Source organism: Struthio camelus, chromosome 1 (genome assembly GCF_040807025.1).
Source record: "Struthio camelus isolate bStrCam1 chromosome 1, bStrCam1.hap1, whole genome shotgun sequence".
Lineage (NCBI taxonomy): Eukaryota > Metazoa > Chordata > Aves > Struthioniformes > Struthionidae > Struthio > Struthio camelus.
In genome coordinates this window covers 98,903,225-98,930,879 of record NC_090942.1, presented here as the reverse complement: position 1 = coordinate 98,930,879, position 27,655 = coordinate 98,903,225, and the positions used below count along the sequence as shown (strand labels likewise).

At 42.7% G+C, this 27,655-nt stretch overlaps 1 protein-coding gene across 1 annotated transcript in view; it reads left to right on the top strand.

The window, feature by feature from the left end:
- The window catches only part of IMPG2 (interphotoreceptor matrix proteoglycan 2), a 63,046-nt gene that overhangs the window by 10,348 nt on the left and 25,043 nt on the right, over positions 1–27,655 (top strand). Inside the window, exons 3-4 of the mRNA XM_068954392.1 lie at positions 2,680–2,846; positions 18,164–18,195. Of these exons, the coding sequence (XP_068810493.1) occupies positions 2,680–2,846; positions 18,164–18,195 (199 nt within the window). The remainder of the gene's footprint in view (positions 1–2,679; positions 2,847–18,163; positions 18,196–27,655) is intronic.

Below are 27,655 nucleotides of genomic sequence, written 5' to 3'. Positions count from 1 at the left end.
ACTTTCTTGTCAACTTCTTGGGCCAACCTTTTTTTTTTCTGAGTATGGAAGCAATTTGCATCACGTTTTCTAACTTGCATAGAAACGGCCAGGTATAACAGAGGGTAGGGAGGACAGAACATGACTCCTCATCCACGTCTCCTTTCCTCTTTCTACAGAAAATATGACCCTGTCCTGACAGCTTAGGTTTGATTAATGGGATTGGAGCCCACAGATGGCACAAAGCCTTTGGGACTGGAGTTCAGTGGGGTGTCTTAATCCCAAACGAAAGGGTGCCCAACAAATCCTTTTATCTGTCAGCACCTGACTGGGGCAACTGTTTGTACAACAGCAGCTTGTATTCAGGCAAGACACTGTCCTGTCAAATTCATTTTAAAAAGAGATTAAACTTAATTAAGAGCATTGAGGAAAACTGCCTTGATTATTACTGCCAGTTATTACTTGCAACTGGAAGTCAATCCTTTGTCTGTTGCCATTTGAAAACTGTAGGATTAGATGGTGCCACGCTATACATTTGCAAGCCCTTGCCGTAGTTTTCTCTCTCCCTTGTAGCCTGCTCAGGACCCATCTCAGCCACAGACTCATTTCAAGATAGTTGCTGTGCAGTGTTGCACCTGGAATGAAGGGTCCGTTAGTCATAATGCAGGATACAAATACCACCCAAGGAAATCAGAGAAAGTGGTATTCTCTACTCTAGGCTTCTGGATTTGAAACTAGATTTCAGGCTTTCCCCATACACATAGATCTTACCAGTGGGATGGTAAAGGGGATGCTGGCAGAAGCAGAATGACATCTGTAATTTGTTGAACTCCAGCAGGATCCAGAAACCCCAGGATCCAGAATCCAGGACAGAATTATGGCCTCAGTGCCTGAGGCCTGTGCAAACTCATAGGGAGATGTGGTCCCTGCCTCAGAGCTTGCTTCCTCAGTTGCTGATGAAGGAATTACAAGTGGGGGGGGGGGGGGGGGAGAAGGTGAGAGGTTGTATGGATGCATGTAGATTTGCTGCTTATTTCTAATTATTTTTAATAATTTATTCTAATAATATATTTCCAATTCATGTCTAATGAAGGTGGATAAGCAAAACCGATTCAAAGCATCTACAGTACTCCTTACCAAATTATTGTGCTTTACAGATAAGCTTAGCCACCTGAGAGCTGAAGGGTTGCTAGAACACAGAACTATACACAGTTAATGATGCGGAGTTTGAGCGCTGTGTTCTGCTCCAGTCGCACATGTCAAATGAGCTACAAGGCTAATTTCCTTGCAGAAGAGCAATCAGGAACATGGTGTGGAAATAACAAATATCCGTGGTGAGACCTACAAGTGGAGAAATGGTTTCAACTGCTCTGATAGACTGAAAGGTGGGGTGGAGGAAAGAGCTTTTTCTTTGTGGTGCCATTCAGCATACCAGAATCAGCTAAGTGTTAGAGGTGGACTTGAAATAGTTCCTTAAGGTTATTGCTTATAAAGTGTTTGCATTTAAGAAAAATGTCCATCTCCTGGTTGAAGGAAGAGACAATTCCATGTGTGATCTGTGTGTTAAATTTTACGCAAGTAGGCAAGATTTTGGAATTCAGAGTACATGACACAAAAAGAAACAGAACCAGTAAGAAACTGATTTTGGCAGCCTGGAGCATATTTTTAAGCTGACTGAAGAAAATAACTTTCTTGAATATTCAAAGTCAGTCCCTTGTTGGGCTTTGCTTACGATGTTAAGATTTTCCCTGAAAGCAAAACCTTCCTCTGCCAAGCTGTGTATAGCTAGTGAAATCAGATTAAGGCTGAAAAGCACGTTTGTCTGCAACTACTCTAGGCTGGCATCTGCTGCCAGTGATTTTTGAAGTTGTTCTCTTTTTAAAGTTGGTCTCTTCCAGGAGACAAGGAAAATCCCTCAAATCTTCCTCTCTTCCTGTTATCCTGGGTCACAGAGGTTGTTGCATGGGCATTATGTGACCAACTGCTCTGATTGGCAAAGAGGGAGATTAGAGCAGCTGAAGTACAAGATAATTTAACTCTGAATTCACAGGCCTTCTGTTCAGTCACACATGTTCAGTCCTTTAACAGTCCAAATACACAGTAGGGCTAGAGACTGATTTCCTTCTTAGCATATGATGTTGTTGTGTCATTATCCTGCCTGTTTTTTTAATGATTAATACAATTATAATTTCTGAAACTTATTTTAAAGATGAATCCCAAGAAACTGTGTTACTGACTGAACCTGTAAAAGTTTGTTCAGTACAATTATTATTCTTGTAAGTTTAAGTGCCGCCTCTACTTTTTCTGAAGACATTTGCCATACTGTTTTGGTTTTCTAAATTTTCTGAAAATAGGACTCATTGATCAAGGACAGTTTCACTCAGTCAAAATACTGCTGTTTTTGGTGGGTATTAGGAGGCACATGCTGCTCTCTTGCTCTCTCTTTTCTTTAATGAGGAAGTTAATTACTTCAGTAAAAATTTCAGAGACGGAAGCAGTATGAGTGGGGAAGATCCACCAGATTTTCATTTTCAGTCCATTTAATGTCCCCCACATTTGCGTGTAGTTATATATACAGTCATTGTATTCTATACATCAATGCACTGAAAAACGTACAGCATTTGGACTATACTATCCTGGCTACCCACGCCACAAAAGCACTCTCACTGTACTAACACCGGGCCTTTCTTGTTCCTTCAGTGTGTCAGGAAACAGTCTGGGAGGTCTTCAAGACATTCTGGGACAGACTGCCAGAGCGTGAAGAGTATCATACCTGGATGAACCTATGTGAAGAAGGAACAATGAGTATCCTTGAAATAGGCACAAACTTCAGTCAATCAGAAGAGCACCGGAGTCTGATCATGAAGGTAGGTGCAGCACCAGGACGGTGTTTTCTCATGAGCAAGGGCACAACCTCCTACAGCAGTATATAGTTTGGCATGCGGCAGGTGGTAAAGCGTGAGGATTTTAAAGTGTACACGCGTGACGTATTCCAGCTCATTTGAGACAAAAAGTTCTGAAAGCAAAGTTGTAAGTAATCTCATGGAAGGAAACACAATGATGATGAAGAGAGAGTCATCTTTAAAAGGTGCGTTCCTAACAAATGAAGACCGCCTAGAGCTCTTGTCTGAAGAGGCAGCCTGACATGAGGCAGGCTGTGGTGTGTTGCCCTGTGCAATGTGTGACAGACTCCCTGCTGCAAACTGCATAAGGAGAGCCCTTTAGCTCGAAGCTTGGCAGCAGCAGGTTCTGAACTGTATTTCTGCTTCTGTCAAGGATGTATGGCATAAGTACCTGCTTGATGCTTTACACGGCTGTAGGTTTACAATATTTGCATGCTGCAGCCTTACTGAAATGAGTGGAGCTATAAATATAAAAGGCTTTGATATCTTATCAAGACAATTGATGACCTTCTCAACACAAGGAGTTGCAGAGCGTAAGATTAGAGTGTGAATGTGGGGAAAAAAATTGCTGAAGACCTGTGTGTGATCTCTGTTACTTCAAATAAGCGTATTTTAACTTAAAGCAAAGAAAAGAAGCATTAAGCTAAGCTAAATAAGCCTATCTCGAATGAAATATGAAGATGTCTGCTCAGGAGTTTGTACCACTTTTAAAATTAAGTCTTTAATACAAAATTAAGTACTTAACTTTGTACACATTTAAAGTATAATAGATTTTTCGTCGGTGCAAAACAATTTTCTCTGATTAAAAGGCTGTCTTAACATGTCTGATGGGATATGCGTCTTATTTAAAATTAGTTTCTGTATTCTTGCAAGCTGTGGATGTACTTTCATGAAACTTCTGAGAAATCTTAAATGTATGATCCCATAGAATCAGTATAGTTCTGCTAGTATGGACGTGCTGATTGACGTTTTTCCTCTCTGTTTTTTTTTTTAATGGAGTCCTATGCTAGTAGAATGCACTGAGGATGCAAGGATGAACTGTGGCAGATAATGGAGAGAGGGCTTTTTCTGAGCTTGCATGTTAGTCTTCACAGGTGGATGCTCACCAAAGTCTGCCTCTGTGATATCTCATGCTACTGTTGTCCTTAAAAGATTTTGCAAAAAGACAGAGACAAACAAAATCCACATGGACTTTTTATGTAGACAGCGAATGTATCATTGCCTGAGGTAGAATTTTGGTAGTGAGATCATGTAGAGTGTGAGTTCATTGTTTTGCAATTTATTAAACAAAATCTGGAGGATTCTGAGATGTAGGATGATGCATCACTGCATCCCACTCCTGCTTTACCTTTTGGGCAAATCCCGTTAGCATTACAGTGGACTCAGAGGAAGTGCTCTATATTGGATGATTTATTCAGGTGGATTATGTGTAATTTAGGTTTCCTTTTTTCTGCTGCTGGATATACGTTCCCTTCAGCACTGCAGTATTCCAGAAGGCTGTTACCAGTTGTGCTGAAAGCCAATAGGATTAAAAGGTGACAGTTGTATGGGCTCATTTGATGGCAGACCAGTCTGTCTTCAGAGGGATTGACTGGTGTCACCAACGTGTGAATACCACAGGTCTATTGGGTGCCTCTTTTGAAATAAAAGCTTGCAATCAATTTAAATTCGAATCAAAAAAAAAAAAAAAGATGATGAGAACTCTTTATCCCTTCCGTGATCAGCCAGCTTCAAAAGGTCTGGTGGTGTATTTTTTAATACGTAGGTCAGAGCGTGGGTTAAATTGCTAACTCTAAGAGTGAGTCCTTAGAGAGAAAGCACATGCTTTCTCACATGAGCGCATGCACGAGATGGTTTTCAGAGCGTGGAACCTCTTTAAAGCAGCTCTGCGAGTTAAGTCGAACAAGATGCAGGTATTACCACTCCGCTTTTAGGAACATCGTGAGTTGCTTGCTCACGTCTAATTTGATGGTATGAGTTGAGGCCCAGCTCGGCCTGTGGGACTGAGCACGCTCTCTAAAGCACTAGGTGCTATGCTGTTGCCCTTGCTGCTTTCAGCAGCTACACTGACTAAGTTGCATGGCTAAGCGTTTGGCTTAGTTTGGGAATTTTTTTTCCTCTCGTTACAACATATCCATTCATTTGCTCATGGTCAGCTGTTGCCACTTATTTTTTGGTTCCTTAGGCTCCGTTCCACAACGTGCTGAGCATTTCTCACCTAACAGGGAGGGCTGCCATCATTTCACGGCATGCACAGTACCTCGAAAGATGCCACGTGCGAATAATTCACACTCTCAGTTCTTTGAAAGAAAGAATCACTTCCGTCTTGCACTGTAGAAAAGCAGCGTACATGGTTGGTAGTTGTTCAGCCTGTAAATTCCTGGTCTGGCCACTACATGCCTCATTAAATAACACTTGTTTCTACTCTTGCTCTGCTCTCCAGGCTCTGTGCATCATCTGTGGTTAATTTCAGCAGTTTGGTTTAGAGCCTGCTGCTGATGAAAGTATTTCGGCTGCTCTCTGTTATATGCTGGCTATTACTGCTGTAGCATTGACTTGCCACTTCTTTTGTATTGTGCATGTTGGCAGTTTCTGGCAGCCTTAATTTAGAGCGTCTCTCTGTAATACTTTTCAGTGGACGACAACGTGAGATTCAATTTTCGGAAGTGCTGCATGCACAATTTTCCCTCTCCCTCAAAGTCAGTTCAGCGTATATGAAAAGTAGGTAAGATTATTCTGTGGGGCTTGCGCTCAATAAATAACAGTTCAGCAAAACGATTGCTGTTCATGCTGATTTTGTTTTGAAGTGGGGAGTTTGTTCTGAGCAATGTAACTAAATGACACTTTATTAGCCTTTCTTCCTGGTTTTATTTCTTATCCTTTCATCTTAATCACTGTCACACAACTACAGTTACTGCGATTCCTGCTCCAACATGGGTTAGTTAACATAAAGACATTAGTTAACATAAACTATTTCTCTCACTTTTGACAAACTTCTGTATTGGATGTCAGCTGGAGCTCTGGTCCTTTTGTTCCCAGCTGCAACTTTTTTTTCTCTTCAGGAAAAGTATTGCTTAAGCTCTATGAGTCCGTCAAAGAGACTCATTTGGTGGAGAAATTTGGTGGAGGCATGCATAGCTAGACTGACTCTTTAGCCATCACATGGCTTCTACCTGTAAGGGAGGTGGGCCTCAGAAGGCAGTGCTTTTGTTATTCTTTAATTAAGCAAGCTACATGCCATATGTTGTCTTGGAGAAGTGAGGCCTGCCTCTCTGTGGTTACCTATAAGCATATGTCTGTGTCTGTCTGTATGTATGCATGTTATACAATACTACTAAGTTTTCACCAGGTTCTTAAAACAAACCACCTGCCAGGTTTTCAGAAGGAGCAGATTAACAGCTATACAGATTTTTGTCAGCCATAGAAGTGATTTTAAATATTATTTTTTGCAGATTTTCATTTCCTGTTCTGTGTGATGACGCTAAATAAAATTACTTTACATGGGGTAAATACTAGCCTAATTTTATTTTCTCTGGTGATTAAGTAGATTTACTAAGTGTTGGATTCTGTTATCCCTCCACCTTCTCAAATCTTGGCAGAAATTGAAAGAGAGAGGATGCTTCTAGTCCATAGGGAATTTTTGCTTGTAGCATATTTCTTCTTCTAAGCTTTGTTTCATATAAATTAACCCAACTTGTCTTCCTTGCTGTATAGTTATATTTCAGCTGGAGTATAAGTCTCTACAGTATAGAATATCTTCATTTTTCCTATTCACACAGTCATTTTGCATTTTTGGATACATGTCTAGAATTCTGATATTGCCAAAATTTGCCCCCACTCTGCCCTGTGACTATGGCTGCGTTTAATGCTCTTGATAGATAATTTTTGAAAGGTGCAAAAGGAGAGAAACACAAGAGTAACTAAAGTTTTCCACAGGAGGCTTGAATGTTCTGCTACAAGGGTGAAACACTGCTGCCAAATCAGCACAATCTGCACGCTGTTCAAGGGAATGTTTACAGCTGGCAGATGACAGTATTTTGTAAGGTACTGATATAGCTGCTGGAGATATTTTTTGGCTCTATAAATTGCTGAAATAATGCAACGTTTCTGGAATAGCCATTTGGACTGTTTTGACACCTGCTCTCCTTTGTTTTTCTCCTTTAGAGAAGAAACTTTTTTTTTTTCTTCTGTGTATTCTGGGGATTCTTCAAAAAGAAGTTACAAAAAAAGACATCCCTGCCTGTTTTTTCTTGCAATTTGTCTTTAACTCTGTGCAACTTGTTAATCATAATGAATCACAGAATCACAGAATCGTTTAGGTTGGAAGGGACCTCTGGAGATCATCTAGTCCAACCTCCCTGCTCAAGCAGGGTCACCTACAGCATATTGCCCAGGATCACATCCAGACGGCTTTTGAATATCTCCAGCGAAGGAGACTCCACTACCTCTCTGGGCAACCTGTTCCAATGCTCTGTCACCCTCACAGTAAAGAAGTTTTTCCTCAGGTTCAGATGGAACCTCCTGTGGTTCAGTTTCTGCCCATTGCCTCTTGTCCTGTGGCTGGGCACCACGGAGAAGAGGCTGGCCTCATCCTCTTGACACTCCCCCTTCAGATACTTGTACACGTTTATGAGATCCCCTCTCCATCTTCTCTTCTCCAGGCTGAACAGGCCCAGCTCTTGCAGTCTTTCTTCATAGGAGAGGTGCTCCAGCCCTCTAATCATCTTGGTAGCCCTCCGCTGGACTCTCTCCAGCAGTGCCATGTCTCTCTTGTCCTGGGGAGCCCAGAACTGGACACAGTGCTCCAGGTGAGGCCTCACGAGGGCTGAGTAGAGGGGCAGGATCACCTCCCTCCACCTGCTGGCAACACTCTGCCTAATGCACCCCAGGATACCCTTGGCCTTCTTGGCCACAAGGGCACACTGCTGGCTCATGCTTAACTTGTTGTCCACCAGCCTGTCCAGGTCCTTCTCGGCAGAGCTACTTTCCAACAGGTCAACCCCCAGCCTGTCCTGGTGCAGGGGATTATTCCTGCCTAGGTGCAGGACCTTGCACTTGCCTTTGTTGAACTTCATGAGGTTCCTCTCCGCCCACCTCTCCAGCCTGTCCAGGTCCCTCTGAATGGCAGCACAGTCTTCTGGTGGGTCAGCCTCTCCCCCCAGTTTAGTGTCATCAGCCAACTTGCTGAGGGTGCACTCTGTGCCTTCCTCCAGGTCATTGATGAATATATTGAACAAGACTGGACCCAGGACTGACCCCTGGGGGACACCACTAGCCACAGGCCTCCAACTTGACTCTGCGCCACTGACCACAACCCTCGGAGCTCGGCCATCCAGCCAGTTCTCCATCCACCTCACTGTCCACTCGTCTAGCCCACACTTCCTGAGCTTACCTAGGAGGATGTGATGGGAGACAGTGTCCAAAGCCTTGCTCAAGTCCAGGGAGACAACATCCACTGCTCTGCCCTCATCTACCCAGCCAGTCATCCCGTCAGAGAAGGCTATCAGATTGGTCAAGCATGATTTCCCTTTGGTGAATCCATGCTGACTATTCCTGATCACCTTCTTGTCCTCCACATGCTTAGTGAGGACCTCCAGGAGGAGCTGTTCCATCACCTTTCCCAGGATGGAGGGGAGGCTGACAGGCCTGTAGTTTCCTGGCTCCTCCTTCTTGCCCTTTTTGAAGACTGGCGTGACGTTGGCTTTCTTCCAGGCCTCAGGCACCTCTCCTGTTCTCCAGGACCTTTCCAAGATGATGGAGAGTGGCCTAGCAATAACATCCGCCAGCTCCCTCAGCACTCGTGGGTGCATCCCATCGGGGCCCATGGATTTATGGATGTCAAGTTTAGACAAATGATCTCTAACCAGATCATCCTTGACCAAGGGAGAGTCTTCCTTTCTCCAGCCTTCCTCTCTTGTCTCCAAGGTCTGGAATTCCTGAGGACTGGCCTTAGCAGTGAAGACGGAAGCAAAGGCAGCATTCAATAACTCTGCCTTCTCTGTATCCTTCGTCACCAGGGCACCCGCCCCATTCAGCAGCGGGCCCACGTTTTCCCTAGTCTTCCTTTTGCTATCGATGTATTTGAAGAAGGCCTTCTTGTTGTCCTTGACATCCCTTGCCAGATTTAATTCCAACTGGGCCTTAGCCTTCCTTGTCGCATCCCTGCACGCTCTGACAACGTCCCTGTATTCCTCCCAAGTGGCCTGTCCCCTTTTCCACATTCTGTAGACTTCCTTCTTCTGCTGGAGTTTTGCCAGGAGTTCCTTGCTCATCCATGCAGGTCTCCTGCCCGCTTTGCTCGACTTCTTCCTCAGAGGGATGCACTGCTCTTGAGTCTGGAGGAGGTGATACTTGAATATTAACCAGCTTTCTTGGACCCCTCTTCCTTCTAGGGCCCTACCCCAGGAGATTCCCCTAAGTAGGTCCCTCAAGAGGCCAAAGTCAGCTCTCCTGAAGTCCAGCGTTGCAATCCTACTCATTGCCCTGCTCCCTCCTCGTAGGATCCTGAACTCCACCATCTCATGGTCACTGCAGCCAAGGCTGCCCCCAACCTTCACCTCTCCAACTAGACCTTCTTTGTTTGTTAGTACAAGGTCTAGCATTGCACCTCTCCTCGTTGGCGTCTCCACCACCTGGGTCAAGAACTTATCATCAGTCCTCTGCAGGAACCTCATGGACTGTTTGTGCCTAGCTGTGCTGTCTTGCCAACAGATGTCAGGGTGGTTGAAGTCTCCCATGAGAACCAGGGCCTGTGATCGTGAGGCTACTTCCAGCTGTCGGTAGAAGGCCTCATCGATGACTTCCTCTTGGTCAGGTGGCCTGTAGTAGACCCCCACAACAGTGTCACCCATGTTACCCTGCCCTTTAATCCTTGCCCATAGGCTCTCAACTTGCTCTTCATCCACCCCGAGGCAGAGCTCCACACATTCTAGCTGCTCCCTCACATAAAGAGCAACTCCACCACCTCGCCTTCCTGGCCTGTCTTTCCTAAAAAGCACATAGCCATCCATGACAGCATCCCAGTCACGTGAACTATCCCACCATGTCTCTGTCACTGCAATGAGATCATGGCCCTGCGACCGCACACAGATCTCTAACTCTTCCTGCTTATTCCCCATGCTGCGTGCATTGGTATACAGGCATTTGAGAGAGCCAGTCAAGCACGCAGGCTTCCCAGAAGAGGTGCAAGAGGATCCTCCATAGCCATGTCCCATGCTGTCTCCCCTGGCTGTATGCACCCGCTGGAGGCATCCTGACTGGAGCGGTGTTTTACTGACTCCCCTGCCACTATACCACTCCCCTTCCCCCATCTTCCCCCATCTTGCCTAGTTTAAAGCCCTCCGTACCAGGCTGGCCAATCTGTTGGCAAAGACACGCGTGCCCCGTGGAAACCGAAGGTTTGAATATCCATATGAAGTCTATTCCGGTACTAATAAGAAGATTAAAGGAGAGCTAATTGCCAGTACTTCCCTTATTTCTTCTTTTAACTGCTGGGACCTGCTTGCCAGGGTGCAGGCAGGAGGCAGCGCGGGTGTGCAGCGAGCTCCCCGGCCAGGCTCTGCCAGTGCCCCGTCCCCTAACACAAAGTGCTCAAGAGGACAACGCAAACGACTGGTACCTGTGCAAGGTTTTAGGACTGAGCAAATCTGTTGGTGACCAAACTGGCGTTTTTCTTTTCTGTTTGTAATATGTATAGACGTGGACCTGTTGCAGATCAAGAACCAAATACTTAGAGTCAGAGGAACTTTTTCTGGTAGACCGGTTGTCTACCTTCTCTCCGTAACACGCTGAGGATCTCTTAAGTCATAAGTCTATGACTCCTATCCGTTTTTGCAGCTTCATGCAACATTCATTGAGGCCTCTGTACTGACTGTGATTAGGGAGAAAAAATTGAGCTAGGTGGAATAAAAGTGTCGTCTCAGGTAACGGGATTTGATTTTCTTTCCTTTTTTCTTTTTTTTTAATCTCTTTAGTTTCAACCACACAAAACTGCTATTGTTTCAGGAAGGATGCACCTGGAAAAGGTGTACCACATCAACCAGATGCTCTTCCAAAGTTATTTGCTTGAGATGTGGGAAATTCAGAAGGTTGGCGGCGACGGGGGCTTTGTGGTGTTCTCAGCTGAAATTAGCACACCTTGGGGCTCACCCATCTCTAGCATATACGGAGCAATTAATACAGGAGGTTGCTTGCAACGTTTTGTACCAATTGTATCAGAAGATGCCGCACAGAATCTGTTTAAGTCTGAAGGTACAAAGTTAAAAGAACTGAAGGCAAAAGCCCTAGAGGGGCAGTAGGAAAAAAGAAGTTTTCCAGAGGTTAAAAAAACAGACGTGAAGTCAAGCATAGTTTGCTATTCTTTAAAAGCAGGCACAATGTGCAGAATACACTGTAAAAACTCAGCATCTGTTGAAAGATGCTGATAAGTACCTGTTACTTTATAGCAAATACCTTGCAAACACCGTGATGACTTAGATTTTTGATGGAGCCACAGGTGACTTCACATTAGGAACGCGGTGAATGACTTGTAGCATATGTGATCATAAACCAGGACACAGGGTCAGGTCTCACTGTGAAGATAATCCATATATGTGTTTTGATTAGAAGCGGAGGAAAAAATAAGAAACAGTGGGGATAAGAAACAGCCTTTATCAAGTAACGCTTGTAAACTTTTTTGGCTTTCCATTTTTTTTCATTAGCCTCACATTGCATCGCAACAAACAAAGGAACAGAACACGTGTGCGTGTCCGCTAAAAAGACTTTTTACTGCTGTTGTAATAGAAGTCACATTATAACATCCAGCTGATACTGATGTTTTGAAGGTTGCTTTTGGCTATATTAAAAAAAAGGCTGGAGATTTTGTTGCATCATTACTTTGAGCAGTTTTATGGCCTCTCATTTACTATCCCTTTGATTCCTAGTGTGCTCTGAACCCAATCCACACTGATGTGACTATTAAACAAAATATATTTTACCCAGCAAAAGTAGATAGACTGCTGCATGTACAGGCCCGGGCGTGGGGGAAGAAGAAAGTGACGATCAGGATGTAGAATTCAGGGGAGACTGATTCTGCGTTAGTAACGGTAGTGCTGTATAGCTGCCAAGTTACTGCTGGCCTGTGAAGTGACAAAGCCAAAGAAAATAAATGCCTACCTCATTAGCACGTAGAGGATCTCTTAACCCCATGACTTTGGCCTTTGGGCAGTTGTTGTTTGTGATGGCGTCAGAGTCCTTATTCTCAGAAGACAGAGAAAAGATTTACGTACTTTTCCCACATTGGCGTAGTTGTTGCTCCAGCAGAAAAGGTCTCTTCACAAGTCTTACCTCCACGAAGCACAAAGGGCCGTGCCTGATGCTTAACCTTACTTTTGTTTGCATAAAGCTTTTTCCCACACAGGTAGCGAGAGTTACAGGAAGTAGTCCATATGACTGAAATAGGTCGTTGGGGGGGGGGGGTGGATAGGACGTAAAATACTGACAGTCATAGATCATCTGTTCAACATCCGAACATCTACTTCAGTCACGATGGATTAACATAATTGCTGGGACCTTTCTGTTCAGCAAGGCACTTAAAGCAAGCGAAGAGGCCCACCGACTTGCATGATTTTTGTCATTGTTTTGTTTCATCTGTTAATTTTGGGACATTTTGTAATTGATTATAATTCTGAAACGTGATGTTTTGCAACTCCTGGAGAGTTCAGGAAATTTAGGTTTTACCAGGGGACTCTAATGGCAATTTGCAGTTGATGCTTGCCCTTCCAATAGCAGTAGAGTCTCCTTCCTGAGCCCACAGTAAAGTGCAGCTGATGCACGGTGCTGCAATGATCCCATCATTACACTCCGTCTGGATCCCGTATTTTCAGTGTGGGCATGTAATAGGATGAATGAGGCCTTTATGGCAGATTGCATGTCCCAAACTCTGTTTCTCCAAATTTCAATCAAATTTCAGAAAGTGGTGTTATATGAGTTGCTGTTCCCCTGTAGATTTGAGGACAACCTACAACAAGGCATGCAGAGAAAGCGTGTCATGAGAAATGAAGAATTAAGGGAGTTCATGAAACTTAAATGAGTGAGCAAATATTCCGCTATACCTGCTGAGGGTTCATCTCTAGCCCCATATATAGCAAGGCTTATCTATATGGGGTTGGACATGATACATGTGACAATGTGGATTAGGTTATGAATCCCTTCCAAAGGAAGCAGAGCTGTGTGATTTTGAGATGCTGGTAAGAGGGAGATCTGTGGGCTGTGCCCACCTTCTAGTGGGATGTGAGCTAATTTAGCCATTGAAAGGCGTTTGCAATACAGCTTTGTCTCAGAAATAAAACACAGACAAGAAAACAAGGAATCACCAGGACAGTAACAGGAGGTACTTACCTTCCAAAGGACAACTTTAGAAGCTGCTGGACCAAGGAACAAAAATTGCAATTGCATTAACTCTGCAGTACATTTGTTTAGTATTGACTTTTCAATCCATCAGCAGCTCTACTTGTTTCAGTGTGTTCAGAGCACAGACCAACTGCTCAGTGAAGAAGACTAAGATAAAAGGGGGAGTAGGCAGCTCTGCCTTAGCCTGCCTTAATGGATAGCATATCAAAATACCCCCTTTGCCTGCTGAAGTGGGCACTGGGCAATGTAAAATAACATCATTTTGCCTGAATTCTGAGCTGTCTCAAAAGGGAGGATGTAGCACTCCAGTGAAGGGAGTTGTTTGTAACCACTTACGCCCAATGCAGCAGTTTCTGACCACCTCATGCTGTAGCTGATCTTGTCTGTGTAAGGTTCCTGTGAGCAGAAAGCTGCTGTCTTTCCTCCTCCTGTTCTGTGTTTTTCCTTGCTAAGCACGTGTCTTTCTGTGGTTTAATCGGATCTTCTATTCACAATCTCCAGTACCTTTTTGATCACTCCGACTCAGACATCTTACAATTTTTTCTTTGCACAGGACATCTCCAGTCTCTACTAAATCTGAAGAAATGTCACCTTCTCTTCTGCTTTCTTTCAATTCTCTTTCCCTGCCTGCTTACAGGAACAACAGATTTTCCTCCGCTGTTCTCCTTTGAGCCATTCTTTCAGATTTCCCTCACCTATTTCTTATCCCCACACTTAACTGTTCTCCTATTGACTTTGGCTCTTTCTTTTTGCACTGGAAGTGTGTTTTAGTCTCCATGCCACACACATGCAAATAAATGAACCTACCCCTGTTGCTTCTCCGAATCTTGCCATATCTCCTTTTCACCTGTTAAGCTCTTTCTGTGTTAATTCTCTCTCTGCTTACTCTCCTCCAGTTCCAGCCTAAATCTTCCTTTTCAGTCTCTTTTTGACTCTTGGCACATCACAGAAACTTTCAGCAGGGAGCTCAGAGCCAGTACTTCATCCTCATCGTCCTTGTCCGATCAGCTCCTTTTCTTTGCAGATCTTATTCTTTGCTTTCATTGTTTTGTACCTTGTTTCTACGTAGGACTGCCTACGGACACAGACTGAGGAATCATTGCTGTGCTGCTGTGGAGCTGATTCCTCCTGGACAGACTGGGTCCTTAGCTGGCCTCTGACGCTTTCCCGTGGATCTCTAGCCTTCACTTCGAACCGAGTGTGGCTAAAACAATCTCTCTTCCTCTAAGTCCTCCTCTTGCTCACTGCAGACCACACTGTCAGGGCTGTCCCTCAGAGCACCGTTCTCCATTCTGGCCTTTCCCTCCAGCTTTGGGTCCAGACATTGCCCTCCACCTCCTTGAATCCCTCCCCTGCCTCTGAGAGTGCTGCGCTGCTGCTGAGAGTGCTGTAGCACACTGAGGTGGGGGATCGGGGCAGGCAAGGAGGGAATTGTTTCTTGATATGACTTTTCTGGTGAAAATGATGTGTACAGCTGTGTTAAATCAAACATACCTGATACAGTCCTACGCAGCTGGGATTAAACTAATATGAGATTATTTAAAATCTCCTTGACATTTCTTCCACCTTCTTCCCCTGTCTGGAATTATCTCCAAGAAAGATATTTTGTCTTCTGTGCATAAGGATCATATCTTAGGATCAGACAAGTATCCTATATGATTGCTTTTTTGCAGGTTTGTATGTTGGCAGAAGCTCATGCATCCAGTCAGTACTATTTGTGATTCAGTGATTGTTGTAGTCTCTGTTTAATGCTGTGGAGTTTTATTATTTGCAATAATTCTGCGATATATAAAAGTAAGCGCAGTCCATTGAAACGGGGAAACAGTAGTGCCAAGTGCCAGCTTTTAAAAAGTGGGTGTAATAGTATTACGAAAGTCTCACTTCAGCAGATTAAACTAATTTTATACAAAGCATCTGCAGAGGCAGCTTCACTGAGTGAAAGCTGTCCCCTCTGGCTTTGGTGAGGTTACTATACACAGCTATTTATAGATCACTTCAAGTATTCAAAGGGTAGGGATGTTAATTAATCCTTGCAGATCCTTGTGCGGTAGGTAGGAACACGTTTATAACTTCATCTTGCAAATGACGGAACTGAGTCAGAGGGGTGAGATGATTTGCCAAAGGCTGTTCTGTACTAAATGAGGAACAGAGCCAAAATTAGAGCTCTAGCGCCCTGGGCTTTTAATTAGGGCAAAAGGGTGTCTGTTTGCCATGAAATTCAGTATGTCAGTACTTGTCCTCGCCCCAGACTGGAATGAAAAATAGACATTTAAGAGAAAGGAGAGCAATCACACTACAAAATATTGCAGACCGTATCAGCTTTGCAATGGGAGGATGCTTCATTTTCACATCCTCAGCTGAAACAAACATTCAGCATTCTAAAACAAACCCTTATTTCTCAAACAAAACTGCTATTGAATCTAGTGGGATGATATTTGTCTGAGAAAGAACATTGAAGTCAGGTCATTTAAACAGTCGCTTAAAGCATGTATTCCTTTAAATTTACTGTCATTTGCAAAAGTCTTGATTTACAATGAGAAGATAATATTCTGTCTGGAACTAGGTGAATTAAGGAGTAATCCAGCCACCCCGTGCGGAGGTTGTCGTTCAAAGCCAATCATGCAGTATTAGGCTTCGCTAGTTTACTACGAAATTGGATGAGAGCTGAGTAATTTGATAGGCTTTTTAAATGTAGACATGGAGAGAGGGTGTGTCACGTTTGCATTTCCAGGCCTTGGCCATTAAAGTAATAATGTGGCATCTCAGGTTTGGTCAGTTCTTAATCCTTAACATTTATAGGAATAGAAGATGTGGCCCTAGCAAGACGTAGCAGGTAAGTCCTTGGCCTCAGGCTCAGAAAGCTGGGTGCTGCCAGCGCTCCAGTGCTGCCCTGTGGCACAGCCTTGGCCGAGGCACCTCCATCTCCTCGCTCTGCAAAGTGGGTGCGATTATACTGGCTGCTGCTGCCAGTGGCCTTTGGGGCCTCGTGAGTAAAGGTGCTGGGTACTGACTAGCAGTGTTAAAAAAGATGTTGGGAGATAGCCAGGTTTGTTTTTAATAGCACCTACAAACTGTTATGACTAAATACAGACAGAAGGCCCCTCTTCTAATAAGCAAATACCACTTACCAAAAGGGTTACTTATTGAATATAAATTTCTAAAAGCTTGGAGAGGAGGAACCAGTCTCTGAATTCCCTGCAGATCACCGTGCTTTGAAGCTGAGTACAGGCACTGTATAGAGCAATGTGACAACCCCTTAAGGAATATCTGAAGTTTCCAATACAGTTTTATTGGCTCCGAGTTAGACGTGCCACTCTTGGACTACCTGGTCATGCTGGTTTCTTCGTTTGTTGCTTACAACTGGTCTCGCTACGTCTGGGTTCTTCATACTAAGCTATCTCCAAATACTTCATTTGATGAACTTGTACGTTTAAGACTGGCCAAAGAACACACAGAAAAGTGAACTGAGAGCGTTTCAGCCAGCCTGATGTCCAGGCTGCCATTCTAGCCCTTCTTCTCCAGTTGTGATCACACTTACTGCCCACTGATGTCCTGGAAAGAAGAGAAAGTTAAAGACTTTGCTGTGGTTCCTAATCAACAGAAGACTACACCCCTGCACCTCCTGAGAAACACGGGCTAAAAGGATGAGCAGGCTAGCCCGCTTGGAAAGTCTCTTTTCCCTTTTTCACTCCTATTTCACAAAAAAAAATTAGCGGGGGAGCATAGAGTGTCAGTCCTTAGGTCATTAAACACGTGTGGATATTTTGCAGAGGAGTTTTCACAGGGGAAATACTGTGTGTTAAGTTTATTGTAATTTGACTTCACAGTAGGCGTTTGAGTTGACCCACTTTGGGTTGTGTTTTTACTGAAAATATATCTGCACTGATAGCACGAAGAAAGCCAACCCAATAAGTGAGCCCCCAAGCCCTTTTCCCAAAAGAGAGGGAGAAGAACAAACTTTGTTTTCTAGACAACACTCTTCTATAAATAATTTATATTCTGCCTACATGGTATAGCACCAGGCTCTAGCACTACTCCTCAACAGCTATCAGTATGCTACAAACTGCTCAGGGTTTCCTGCACTACTTCTGAAGTTACCCACAGAAACTCTTTCAACCCCTCTCTAGAACCAATTTCACTAATATTATGAGGATTTTGATTAAGAATCTGGAAAATACTGAACTGGGTAGCCCTGCTTTAGCCTTGATACACTAATAAATGAAAAAAATGTCTTTCCTGTCCCTTTTATAACCCAAAGTAAGTCATCAGATTAATCCTACTACGTGATTTAAGCTGTAACTGTATTTTTAAAAAGATGGCTTTAAGTCTACAGATGTGTAGCAGAAGAAACGCCGCATTTCTTAAGATCTCTTACTGAAAAGGATCTTACTGTTAGCCTACCACTGAGATAAGAGAGGTTGAATCTCGTCACTATATTCTGGCTCCGTTTTTGACCTGTTTGGTTTATTTCCCTTAGAGCTGTACAAGAGGAAAGTTAAAAAGCTCTAAGTGTAAATTTTCAAAGGTATATAGTGATGTTGGGTGTTCAGCTGAAGAGACTTAGAGAGACTTGATTTTCAGAAAATGCAGAGCATTTGCTGTCCGTGTGGAGATGTAGAGCATCTTCTGACAAACCAAATGTTCTGTGCAGTGTCTGTGGCTGGGTTTCTGAAATCACCAGTTGTATTTGGGAAACGTAGAGTGTGTTCTGTTTTCACCAAGGGCTTTGCTAATAGATTTTGAACTTAGCAAATATATGAACACAGGAAAAAGAATTATTTTGGCCAAGGGGGGTGGGGGGGAGGAAGAAAGTGGTATAAACTGCATTTCAGTTCCTTCCATCTTATGTTTCTCAAATATATTTAGGATTTGTTTGTTTGTTTATTTTCCAGAAACTGTCCTATACAAAGGAAGCGATGGGTGGGTGAGTATCTGCATTTGCCTTGCATTTTATTCTGTCTGATGATAACAGCAAGGCTGAGTTGGGACATTTTGTAATCCTTTCTCTCTCTTTTTATTTATTTATATCTTTTTTATTTTTTTTTTCTCCCTCTTGTCAGCTCCTGCAGTGACTGGTCATGTGGGTAAGTCATTTTCCCTTTCTAAAGCCTCTTGCTCAGTCCTTTCTCCAGCTCTTGCTGTTGCTAGAGTTGATTTTTGCACTGAAGATTTTGTTTTTAATAACAGAAGTAAAAAACAAAATTCACCCTGGTGCAAAGAGGCCCATAGAAAGGGATTCACTGTGATGAAGAAATCTTGTGTTTCTTGCGCGTGAACCTCTGGCAGGTTGTCCCAGCATCTTTGGCATGCTGAAAATACCTTGGCTGATTGGTAAAGGGCTTCTTCTTTTGCTTAAGTACATAATTTCTGTGTTGCCAGTCAAGCATAGATTAGTGGGGGAAAGCTATTTGGGGAAAGAGATGTGTCCACAGTGACTTGTGTTAGTATTCTGGCTGTTCTATGAAGCTTTCCCAAAGGCTTTCATGTAGTCTTGGACATCATCACCAACAGCAGAAAAGTGGAATGCTTATAAAAATGCTTTTTCAAAAAGCTTTTAAAGTATGCGCTCTAAAAATACTGTTACAAGGGGATCGGCTGCAGGGGCTCCTCACATTTTTAACAAGGGAATCCAACTGAAAACTAGTCTGAATTGCGATTCCTTTTTACCAAATCAGACCTGAACTTGAACCAGTATTTTCATTTTTTTCACTGAACTAGAAGCAAAACCAGTTAACATCATTATTACTCCATTCCCAAACAGAAGTTAATCTAAACTGATGTTTGGAATAACTAACCCAAACAACCTAGTCCTGAGCTCATCTGAAAAATTGGCTGATTCAATTCCCTGCTTCACAGGCCATGATAAATATGAGTAATTCACTTACTGGGAAGAGGAGTAACTTAACAGACTTAAAGCAAACAAGCAAAAAAACAAGCCCCAAACTAATTATTCTGATAATGGTTTCATAACCGCAACGTTGTATGTTAAAATTAATAGCATAAGGTAATAGCAGACTTGATCCCTTGGAGTTCGGTTTATATTTCTGCTATTGAGCCAAACTTTTCTCTGATGTAAGCACTCCCCTAAGCCCACAGGTAAACTGGGGAGGCTGAATCTGTTCAGTTCTTTTCCATAACATTGGCCAAACTTTTATATGCTTTTGCTTTTAAAGAGAAAATAACAAAAATAGAAATCTTGTCCCTGTAAAACTTCATGGGCCTGACTTTTTTTCATCATTATCATTTTCATCATTTCATCAGTTGTTCCCTAGACTGGCTCTTGACGTGAATGGAACTGTATCTTATTTGTCAACAAACGTGATTTCAGAGATGCAGTTTGTCTCAGTTTGAATGTTGGAAGCTTTGAAAAAAATAATCTTTCTGAAGAATTTTGAGACTGAAAAGTCTAAGGTGTCCCTCAGTGTGATCATTCAGGAAAACTGCTAATGTAGAGATACAGGATACGAATTATGTAATCGCATAAAAACCATCTTACCTCGTGCTTTGTGACAGGCATTAAAGGGGCTCTAGTGGACAACTGGCAAGCTTAACCTAACTCAATTCCCTGCATGGCTATATTGTATCTCTCTTAAGATATACTACTTTTATCCCAGTATATGTTACCTGAAGCTGTTCATAGCTTTAAGATGGGATCTTTGTTATCGCAGTCAGTTTGAAGTTCAGCTTTACTACATGCTTTCTTTTCCCTTATATTTTGTTGTTTGATTTGTGGTTGGAAATGATTGTGTTCTACAGCATAGAGTGATACAGGACTAAAGCAGTGAGATAGAAAGAGGCAGGTTTGCTCTGGGTAATGGAGCATTAGGAAGAAACACACGGTTTACTCTGGCAATATTAAGAAAACCCCTAGTCTAAGGGCAGTTCTGCACACCTGTACACCACAAGGGGGACGTGGTTTAAGATGTGAAGTCTGTAAGTCAAGCTCGTATAAAAATAAAGCCAGGATTGGCAGCCATGGATGGAAACCATGTGTTCTGGCTTGCTTTTTAGTTGCATGGGTTCTGACTCAATCTGAAGTTTTGTATGAGGAGAGAGATAAATATTCTGTGTGGCATGAATAATATCGCCAGAACTAGATGGAATGTGGTTTTGCTGCAATAATATACTAGACCTGCCAATACACACCAGAATACAGTGAATACCTCTTTAAATTAAAATTTTCTGTAATAAATCAGAGTAAGTACCTGACCCAGGATTGCCCTGCACTTAAGGCACAGCGTGGGAAATCCAGCTGCCAGGCCCTCCTGTACAGGTAGAGGAGGAAGGTGGCTCTGCCGTTTCCTGGGCAGCGCTCTAATTGCCGGCCTGCTGGGGCTTTCCCGCAGCAGCTTTTGCTGAGGCAGGGGACTGGCCTACACAGGCTGAGAGAGAGACTGGTCCTATAGAAGCATACGTAGGGCAGGGCAGTGATGTGAACACCGCTGTCTACCACCGAGCTGGGCGTCTGTGTCAGAACAGCACGCTGACCTGCTCTTGTGTCTCAAGGGCTGGCAGGACTGTCCTTTCTCTCCCTCAGCCCGCAGCACTGACGGCATCAGCTTCAGGCACCTACATGAGATGCCCTGGAGAGGCTTCCGCACAGCCGGGGAAGGACAGGCTTCTCCGGAGGATGCCTTGGAGCAGGGGTCTAACAGGGATGCTCTGACTTGCCCTCTGGTGAACATCAGTTTCTCTGACACCTGTGCAGAAGCAGTTACTTCAGTTCTGAGGCCTAGCAGTAGGTATCTTTTGCACTGCTAAGAGCAAAGGAATTTTTGCAATTGCTTCCTCTTCTCTTCTAGCCCAGGTACAAGAAACGAAGAGTGTTTTCTTTTTATGAACTTTGACCGATCTTTTTTTTTTTTTCCTAAGAAACAATTGAGGTATCACTTTCTTAAGTCAGGGCTGACCTGGAACTGAAAACAGGCCTTTGATGTCTGTTGGTCACTTTAACTACAGGACCTTTCTAGGATAAAACAGAACTCTGTGCTGAAAGCTATAAACAGCTGTAGAATTGAAGCTGTGACCTAAATCATTTAAGACACCTCAGGTAATCCTACCGAGATATCAATACTGTGTCTCCACCTAGCTGGAAAAAGCTGGTTTCAACTAGTTAAACGCTAGGATGGTTTTAGTGTAGCCTACAGAAAGGTGGCTTGTACTTGTGTAATTTACATCCCAGAATAACTCACAATCCGGCATTACTGACAATTACGTAACAGCAGGATGAAAGTTGTTCCAGTAAGACCAGCGCTTGCATTCACGTAGTTTAAACGCTTAGCCTGACCTTTTATGGACTTGAGGGATTAAACGAGTACCACTTAGGAGAGAAGCTTGCCAAAAGGAAAAGTAATATATGGGACGTAACGCAGATGTCTATACAGCAGCCCAGTAGAAGTTGTGGTGTTTTGCCCAGGTCAGAAGTGTGCGAGCATTATATCAGCTAAAGGCTTTTAGTCATTTCTTTATTCAATAGGCCCTTACGATTTTTCATAACGAAGTCTGCTCTATTAATGTTGGAATATGTCCCATGCCAATGGAGCAGTTGTCCTTTCTAATTTCTGATGGGATCAAAGATCAGATCTTGAGAATCAACTGAAGGAAAAGGAGTGACACAAAAATGCTGCAGTGGAAAACTTTAGCTTTTATGTTATATTACCTTGCCTGAATGCTGTACGCACAATAACATACCGAAGAAAACATAAGGGGTGAGATAGTCGGGAAGGATGACTATCATAACGCATTACTTTTGCATTTCTTCTGAAGTGGCTCTTAATGTCAAATAAAGTGAAGTAAGAAACAAAAGCACTTGTTCTTTCTGAGCAGTAGTTTCTGATTCTGGACTCACTGAAATTAGTTGCAGTAAGCCATGTCTGGAGCTCCTTTTGTTCTGCCTGTCTCTGTTCTCTGCTCTCAGATGCGTTGACAAATTTAGGATCTGTATTTCATCAGTGGTGGCAGCAATGGTTGATGGTGAATCAACTCGAAATTTGTACCTCTTATCTAAATGTGCTGCATGAAAGACAAGAGTCCGCATCCTCCACACTGGGATCATCTCAACCCTTCAGTCACTTCTGCCTGCAGCGGAGTAGAAACATGCTTGAGCTCCTTTATTATCTGCCATTGGACCTGGCAGTCCAATTGCTCTGGCTTTCGATATTTTTGAGCATCTGCACAGCTTCACCCCAAACAAAGAGTTTCAAACTGTCGTTTTAGCTGTGCATTTACTGCTGTGTTGCCTATTGTCAGGTTTGTCCTGCCCTGCTTTAATTAAAAACAAGAGAGGTCAATATTCAAGAAGTGACCACCTGAACATTAAAATAAACGTAAGGACAATTTAAAAGGAAAAGAATCTGAATGCATGGTTCAGTCTTGCATTTCTGTACTTGGATAAAAATACTATTGAAATTGCATGTTCGCTTAGTTTAAAAACCCATGATTAAAATGCTTAAAAAGAGCAAGTTCAGGCCATGAGAATGACTTTCCCTTCTTTGAGCAAAGTTCTTCCATATGAGCTCTGACATCATAATATTTAAGAAAAAGAAGTGCCTGACATGGCAACTTAGCCTTTAGGACATTCAAATTGATAAATAAACTGATGGACCTCTGGAACCTGTACAGTGTGAAGATGGTACCCTTTTCTACCATGGACTTGAGGAGGTAGTTACATCTTGAGCAGAAATGCAGAGAGAAACATTATATATTTACAAAATTTCATGGAAGAAAAATAAGTGGTATATCACTGAGGCACTGTTTGACAGGTTGAGTGGTGTTTTTCCTTAGTAACATGTCATGACTGCAGTTAAGCACTCATTTAGGCTCTTTAGTTGCATGTCCTTAATGTGACTCTTTAAGTGCTTTGGTGGATTGGAACCTATGAAGTCATTTTTCCTTTTCTGTCATTGGAGTCATCTCGTCGTGACATGACTGATGTCACACAAAAGTACTTATGGGATTTGAAAGAGAGGAACCTAGCGTGAGCTGCTTGCTGTACTAATATGTATAGACGGTCCATAAGCACTTTTTGCTTCAGATCAACTTCTGAGACCCTTATGGGTCTTTTTTAATGCTGCCTAGGTGCAGGTGTCTAACAGAACTGTGCGATCTGAAACCCGTTGCTTTTGCCGAGGAAATACAGGGCAATGCTGTTCATTCTGCTGCTTAGATGTCTGCTTGTACCTACTACTTCCCGCCTCTCCAGACATACATATATATATTTTTATATTTTGCTTACTGCTCAGTCAAGGTGGTCCAGGGCTCCACTTGTGCAGGTAGGACAACAGAAATTACGTTTCTTACGTCATATGTATTTGTCTCAGTTTCACAAAAAGGTCTTGCTGGAATACGGTCTTCCAGCCTGGAGTGGCTCAGCTGTGTGAATATAACCGAAGGGAAAGCCTGGCCTGTGGATTAATGCTGAGGTTAATAAATAAATAAGCCCCCATATTTTCAACTCAATGACTAAAGTGAAGTCTGAATCTAAATTTACCTTAAAAGCCATGTGTTCAGTCAGTCAGAATGAGATGAAGTCAGTAATGTGCTGTCACGTGCATTTTGAATGGTTTCCTTAGAAACATCTAGCATTACTGCTCCTGTTCTAGGAATTAATAAAATAGGCACCCGAAAAGTTAAAATTGTAAGGCGAAGGAGAAGACTATGGATGCAAAAAGAAAGTAAACCTCACAGTTCTGAGCCCCAATTCTGGTGGAGCAATGAAGAAACAAAAATTACTGCATAAAATGGTTATAACACAGTTTCTTAAACCAGCATTTTTGTCTTCCTGAGAAGAAAGTGATAACTCTTAACTTGACCAAACTCAGTTCTTCACTGGTTTTGCTTGATTAAATTGATTAAGGTTTTCCTAGGCTTTGTTTAACTCCTTGGCTTTTAATTTTCAGCCAGGTGTGAGCCAGAATTTTGTTAAGAGAGTTGATTAGGTCTTGGGAGCTGGTATTAAAAACGCTGTACCAGTAGGAGTCTATTACCTGGCCTTGGTAAGGAATTCGTCCAGGTCATGCTTAAGGTGATCAACGTGGTATGCTTTAAATGAAAAAGGCCTTATTCTTACCTTGCTTTTCAACACTGTGACAGTTGTCTAACACAAGACACAGACCCAGTTTTGTTTGTGGTTTCCACCATGCAGGAAACCCTGCACACAGAAGTTAATGTTGCTAACTGGAGAATGTCGGTAAGACCTACAGGCCTGCAAAGCATTCTGCCAGAGACCAAGCTTTCCCAAACAGCGCAAAGATTCAAGAACTGCTGCTGCTGTCACCTCCTATATAGGTGCTATAAGTGGTCTGATTTTTCTGGAGGGCTGAGCATCCCCAAATGTCATTTAAGTCAGTGAGAGAGTTCTGCGACCTTTAGAAGTTGGGCGTTTTTTCTTTGATACCTCTACAAACAGTCATTTAATCTGTAAGCAGTAGTTTAGCCTGGAAAACTAGTTTTAGGCCGCTCCATTTGGAAACTGCTCCTCTTTTGAAAGTGTGATTTATACCATAGCATTTCTTGCTTTTGTCTGCTTTATTTCCTTCAAAAACTCAAGCAGCTTAGTTGAAACTGATCTTGTGATACATTGGTAAACAAAAACACAAAATTAGATGCTCAATACAATTGCTCACAGATAGGGCACCTCAAAAAGATCTAAATGACTAAATTACTGAACACATCCCAGATAGCTGGCGAGTATGACATGGGATCAGTGGGAGACCTCTCCCTTCAGGGACAGCAGCTGGAAGCCCAGAGGAGTACCTGAAGGCCTCTTGAACTGCACTAGAGACCACCTATGCGTGGGTAGCTGAATCAAGTCCTATGAGCCTTAGGTTGAGCTCAGAACCTAACTTACTTTGCCACAGTAAGTTATTTTTCCCTCTGTCGTCTTCTAAATAAAAAGAGTGTTGATACAAGGCTTAGTTAATGTTTATGTAAGGGCTTTGAGCACTTCAGAGGAATAGAATATTACAAGTGCTGTAACGAAGTCGTTCACTGCATGTCATCTTGCTTTCGTTGACTTTTTATTCTGTGACCTTAGTTACGTTAGCGATTTGTGATAAGTCAATTCTCATGTTCTGTTTCACCTCTCCTGAAAAGTATCATATGAGCTTCCTGTGAACATACCATTATTAAATATGATGCACTTAAATGCCTTAGTTACTGATGCCTTAAATTGGTAAGACTCTGGTATAGGTGTAATCTAATGCCTGTTGAAACTAGCATCTTTAGAGCTAAGTAAATTTAACTGTAAAATATGTCATCTGACCAATTAATAATTAAGCAATAGCTTTGATTTCAGTTCTGAGGTGAGAAACAAATAAGGAAACTAAATCTCTATAAAACATAATCAGCATTCCTAAGAAAATCTAAATCCTTGTACTGATATTTTTAGCAGAAAGAAATGGATGGTTTTGAATGAGTTATTCGTGACTATCCTCTCTGTCATTGTCATCGCAGGTGTATCTTGTCTGAATTATACTTGCTTGCTAGTAACTTGCTTTCCAGTTCCTGGAAATCTGGCCAAGATTTACTGAGATCGTAAAAGACGCAGCAGAGAGTTTTAAAAATTGTTGACATCATGTTCTTCAAAATCCTTGGATTATGACAGATGGATTCAGGCCTCTGTCCACATTAGGAGCAAGGGCATTTGATGTTGACTATAATCGTTACCTTTGCTACTGGCAAGCTGTTCTTAGTGACTCCTTTCCTTAAGGTCCAGGAAATGTTGTCTTTAGTTGGTGTGTCCTCCCAACTCTTCCTCTCTAAAGATAAATTAAAATGACCAGCTTAACGAATGACTGCCATCGTCCCTGGTGGGTTTTGATTTCAGTGAATTTTATCTAATTGTCGGAGGACTGTTTTGGCTCATGCCTGAAAGCTGTGAGACTCCCTCCCCCCCTTCCCCCCCCCCCCCCGATGATAATCTCTTTAATCTCTTTCATGATATTTCAATAGTCATTAGTTATCATGATGACGTTTGCTGTGCTTATAGTGAGTGACAGCGGTTACCTTGCCCTGTGCTGGCTGAAAACAGGTAACAGTGTCCACAAGATGGAAGCAGACCCAAGTAACTGTACGTTTCAAGGCTTGCACAGAGCTCAGAGGTTTTAGCTGTATGTGAATGTACTGTTTAAATTGTTGAATCAGTACTTTTCTGCTTTGTTCATATGGATGTCATATATTTTATTTTTTATTAACATTTTATAATCCTTACTCTCACCTTGGCAATAAAGCATTCCCTAGACTTACCCTGGTTTGGCATAGTTAAACATCATGCACAGGGTTAGCCTATGCCTCCTGGGAAAGATGGGTGAAATGATTCGTGGGTTAAATAGAAAATTTAGCACGCCCATCTTCAAGTCTCTGTTCATTGGCAAGTGCAAGCCTCTGAGAGGCACAGGCAGAAAGAGAGTTTGAGACACGTTAACTCACTGGAACTATGATATGTTTTATCTTAGCCTCGTGCCCAGATATCTTAGCGTATAACTTAGTGTTATACACCTAGTTAGTGTATAACTTTGGATGTGCTTGTCTGCCTGGCATTGGAGACCTTTGCTTTAGGAGTGACACAGAGTCCGATTATACGTCCTGACGGAGACAGAGCATCCATCGCCTTTGGTGGGAGTTTTGCTTGAGGGCCAACTGCAGGGTCAGTAATCGAGTATGCCAATCAAAAGTCAAACCCGGCAAGAGTAAGAAAGCACGGGCTAGGGGGTGCGAGCTCTTGTTACTGTTGTAGTGCAGACTCCTTCCTGCCATGTTTATTTTCTGGTATGACAACCAATAAAAAAGGAGTTTCTTTAGGAATGAGAGAAATACCTTAATGCAGTGAACTTCAATGATTTTCTGAGGTTCAAGTTTAGTGTTCGCTTTCTCTGCAGCACTTAAGTTTCCAGTCTTACAGATTGGGCTGTATGTATTAAAAATAGGGCAAACCTGAAAAGTCAATTTTTCTCCCTTCAGGAAGGAACTGGTTCTGTCAGAGCATGTCTCCCGCTCTTGGTAACTTAAAGTTGCTCAGGACTCACAGGTTTGGTCCTAAGAAGCTTAAGTTTACTGTTAAAGTCAAGTCAAAGCTGTTGGTTTCTCTTCAGACTGACAGTTTCCATCTGATGGTGTCTGCAATGTTTTTCTTCTTCACAATTGGCCTAGAGGTGTTCTGTGTGTGTGAATGCAGTAGTTGAGTTTTGAAACTGATGCCTTTCGGAGATCTCCAAATAAGCACGGTAAAAGTTGTGGTAAAAAAGGACCCATCTTCTAGTAGTGATTTCAGTAGTTATGAGCATTTTTAGCGCTCTGTAGAGTGTTTTTAAATCTGAGCGTTTTATGGAATATTGCAAGTATTTTTGTGTTTTACTTCTGTGGTCTTCACACTTGCTGGATTTGCA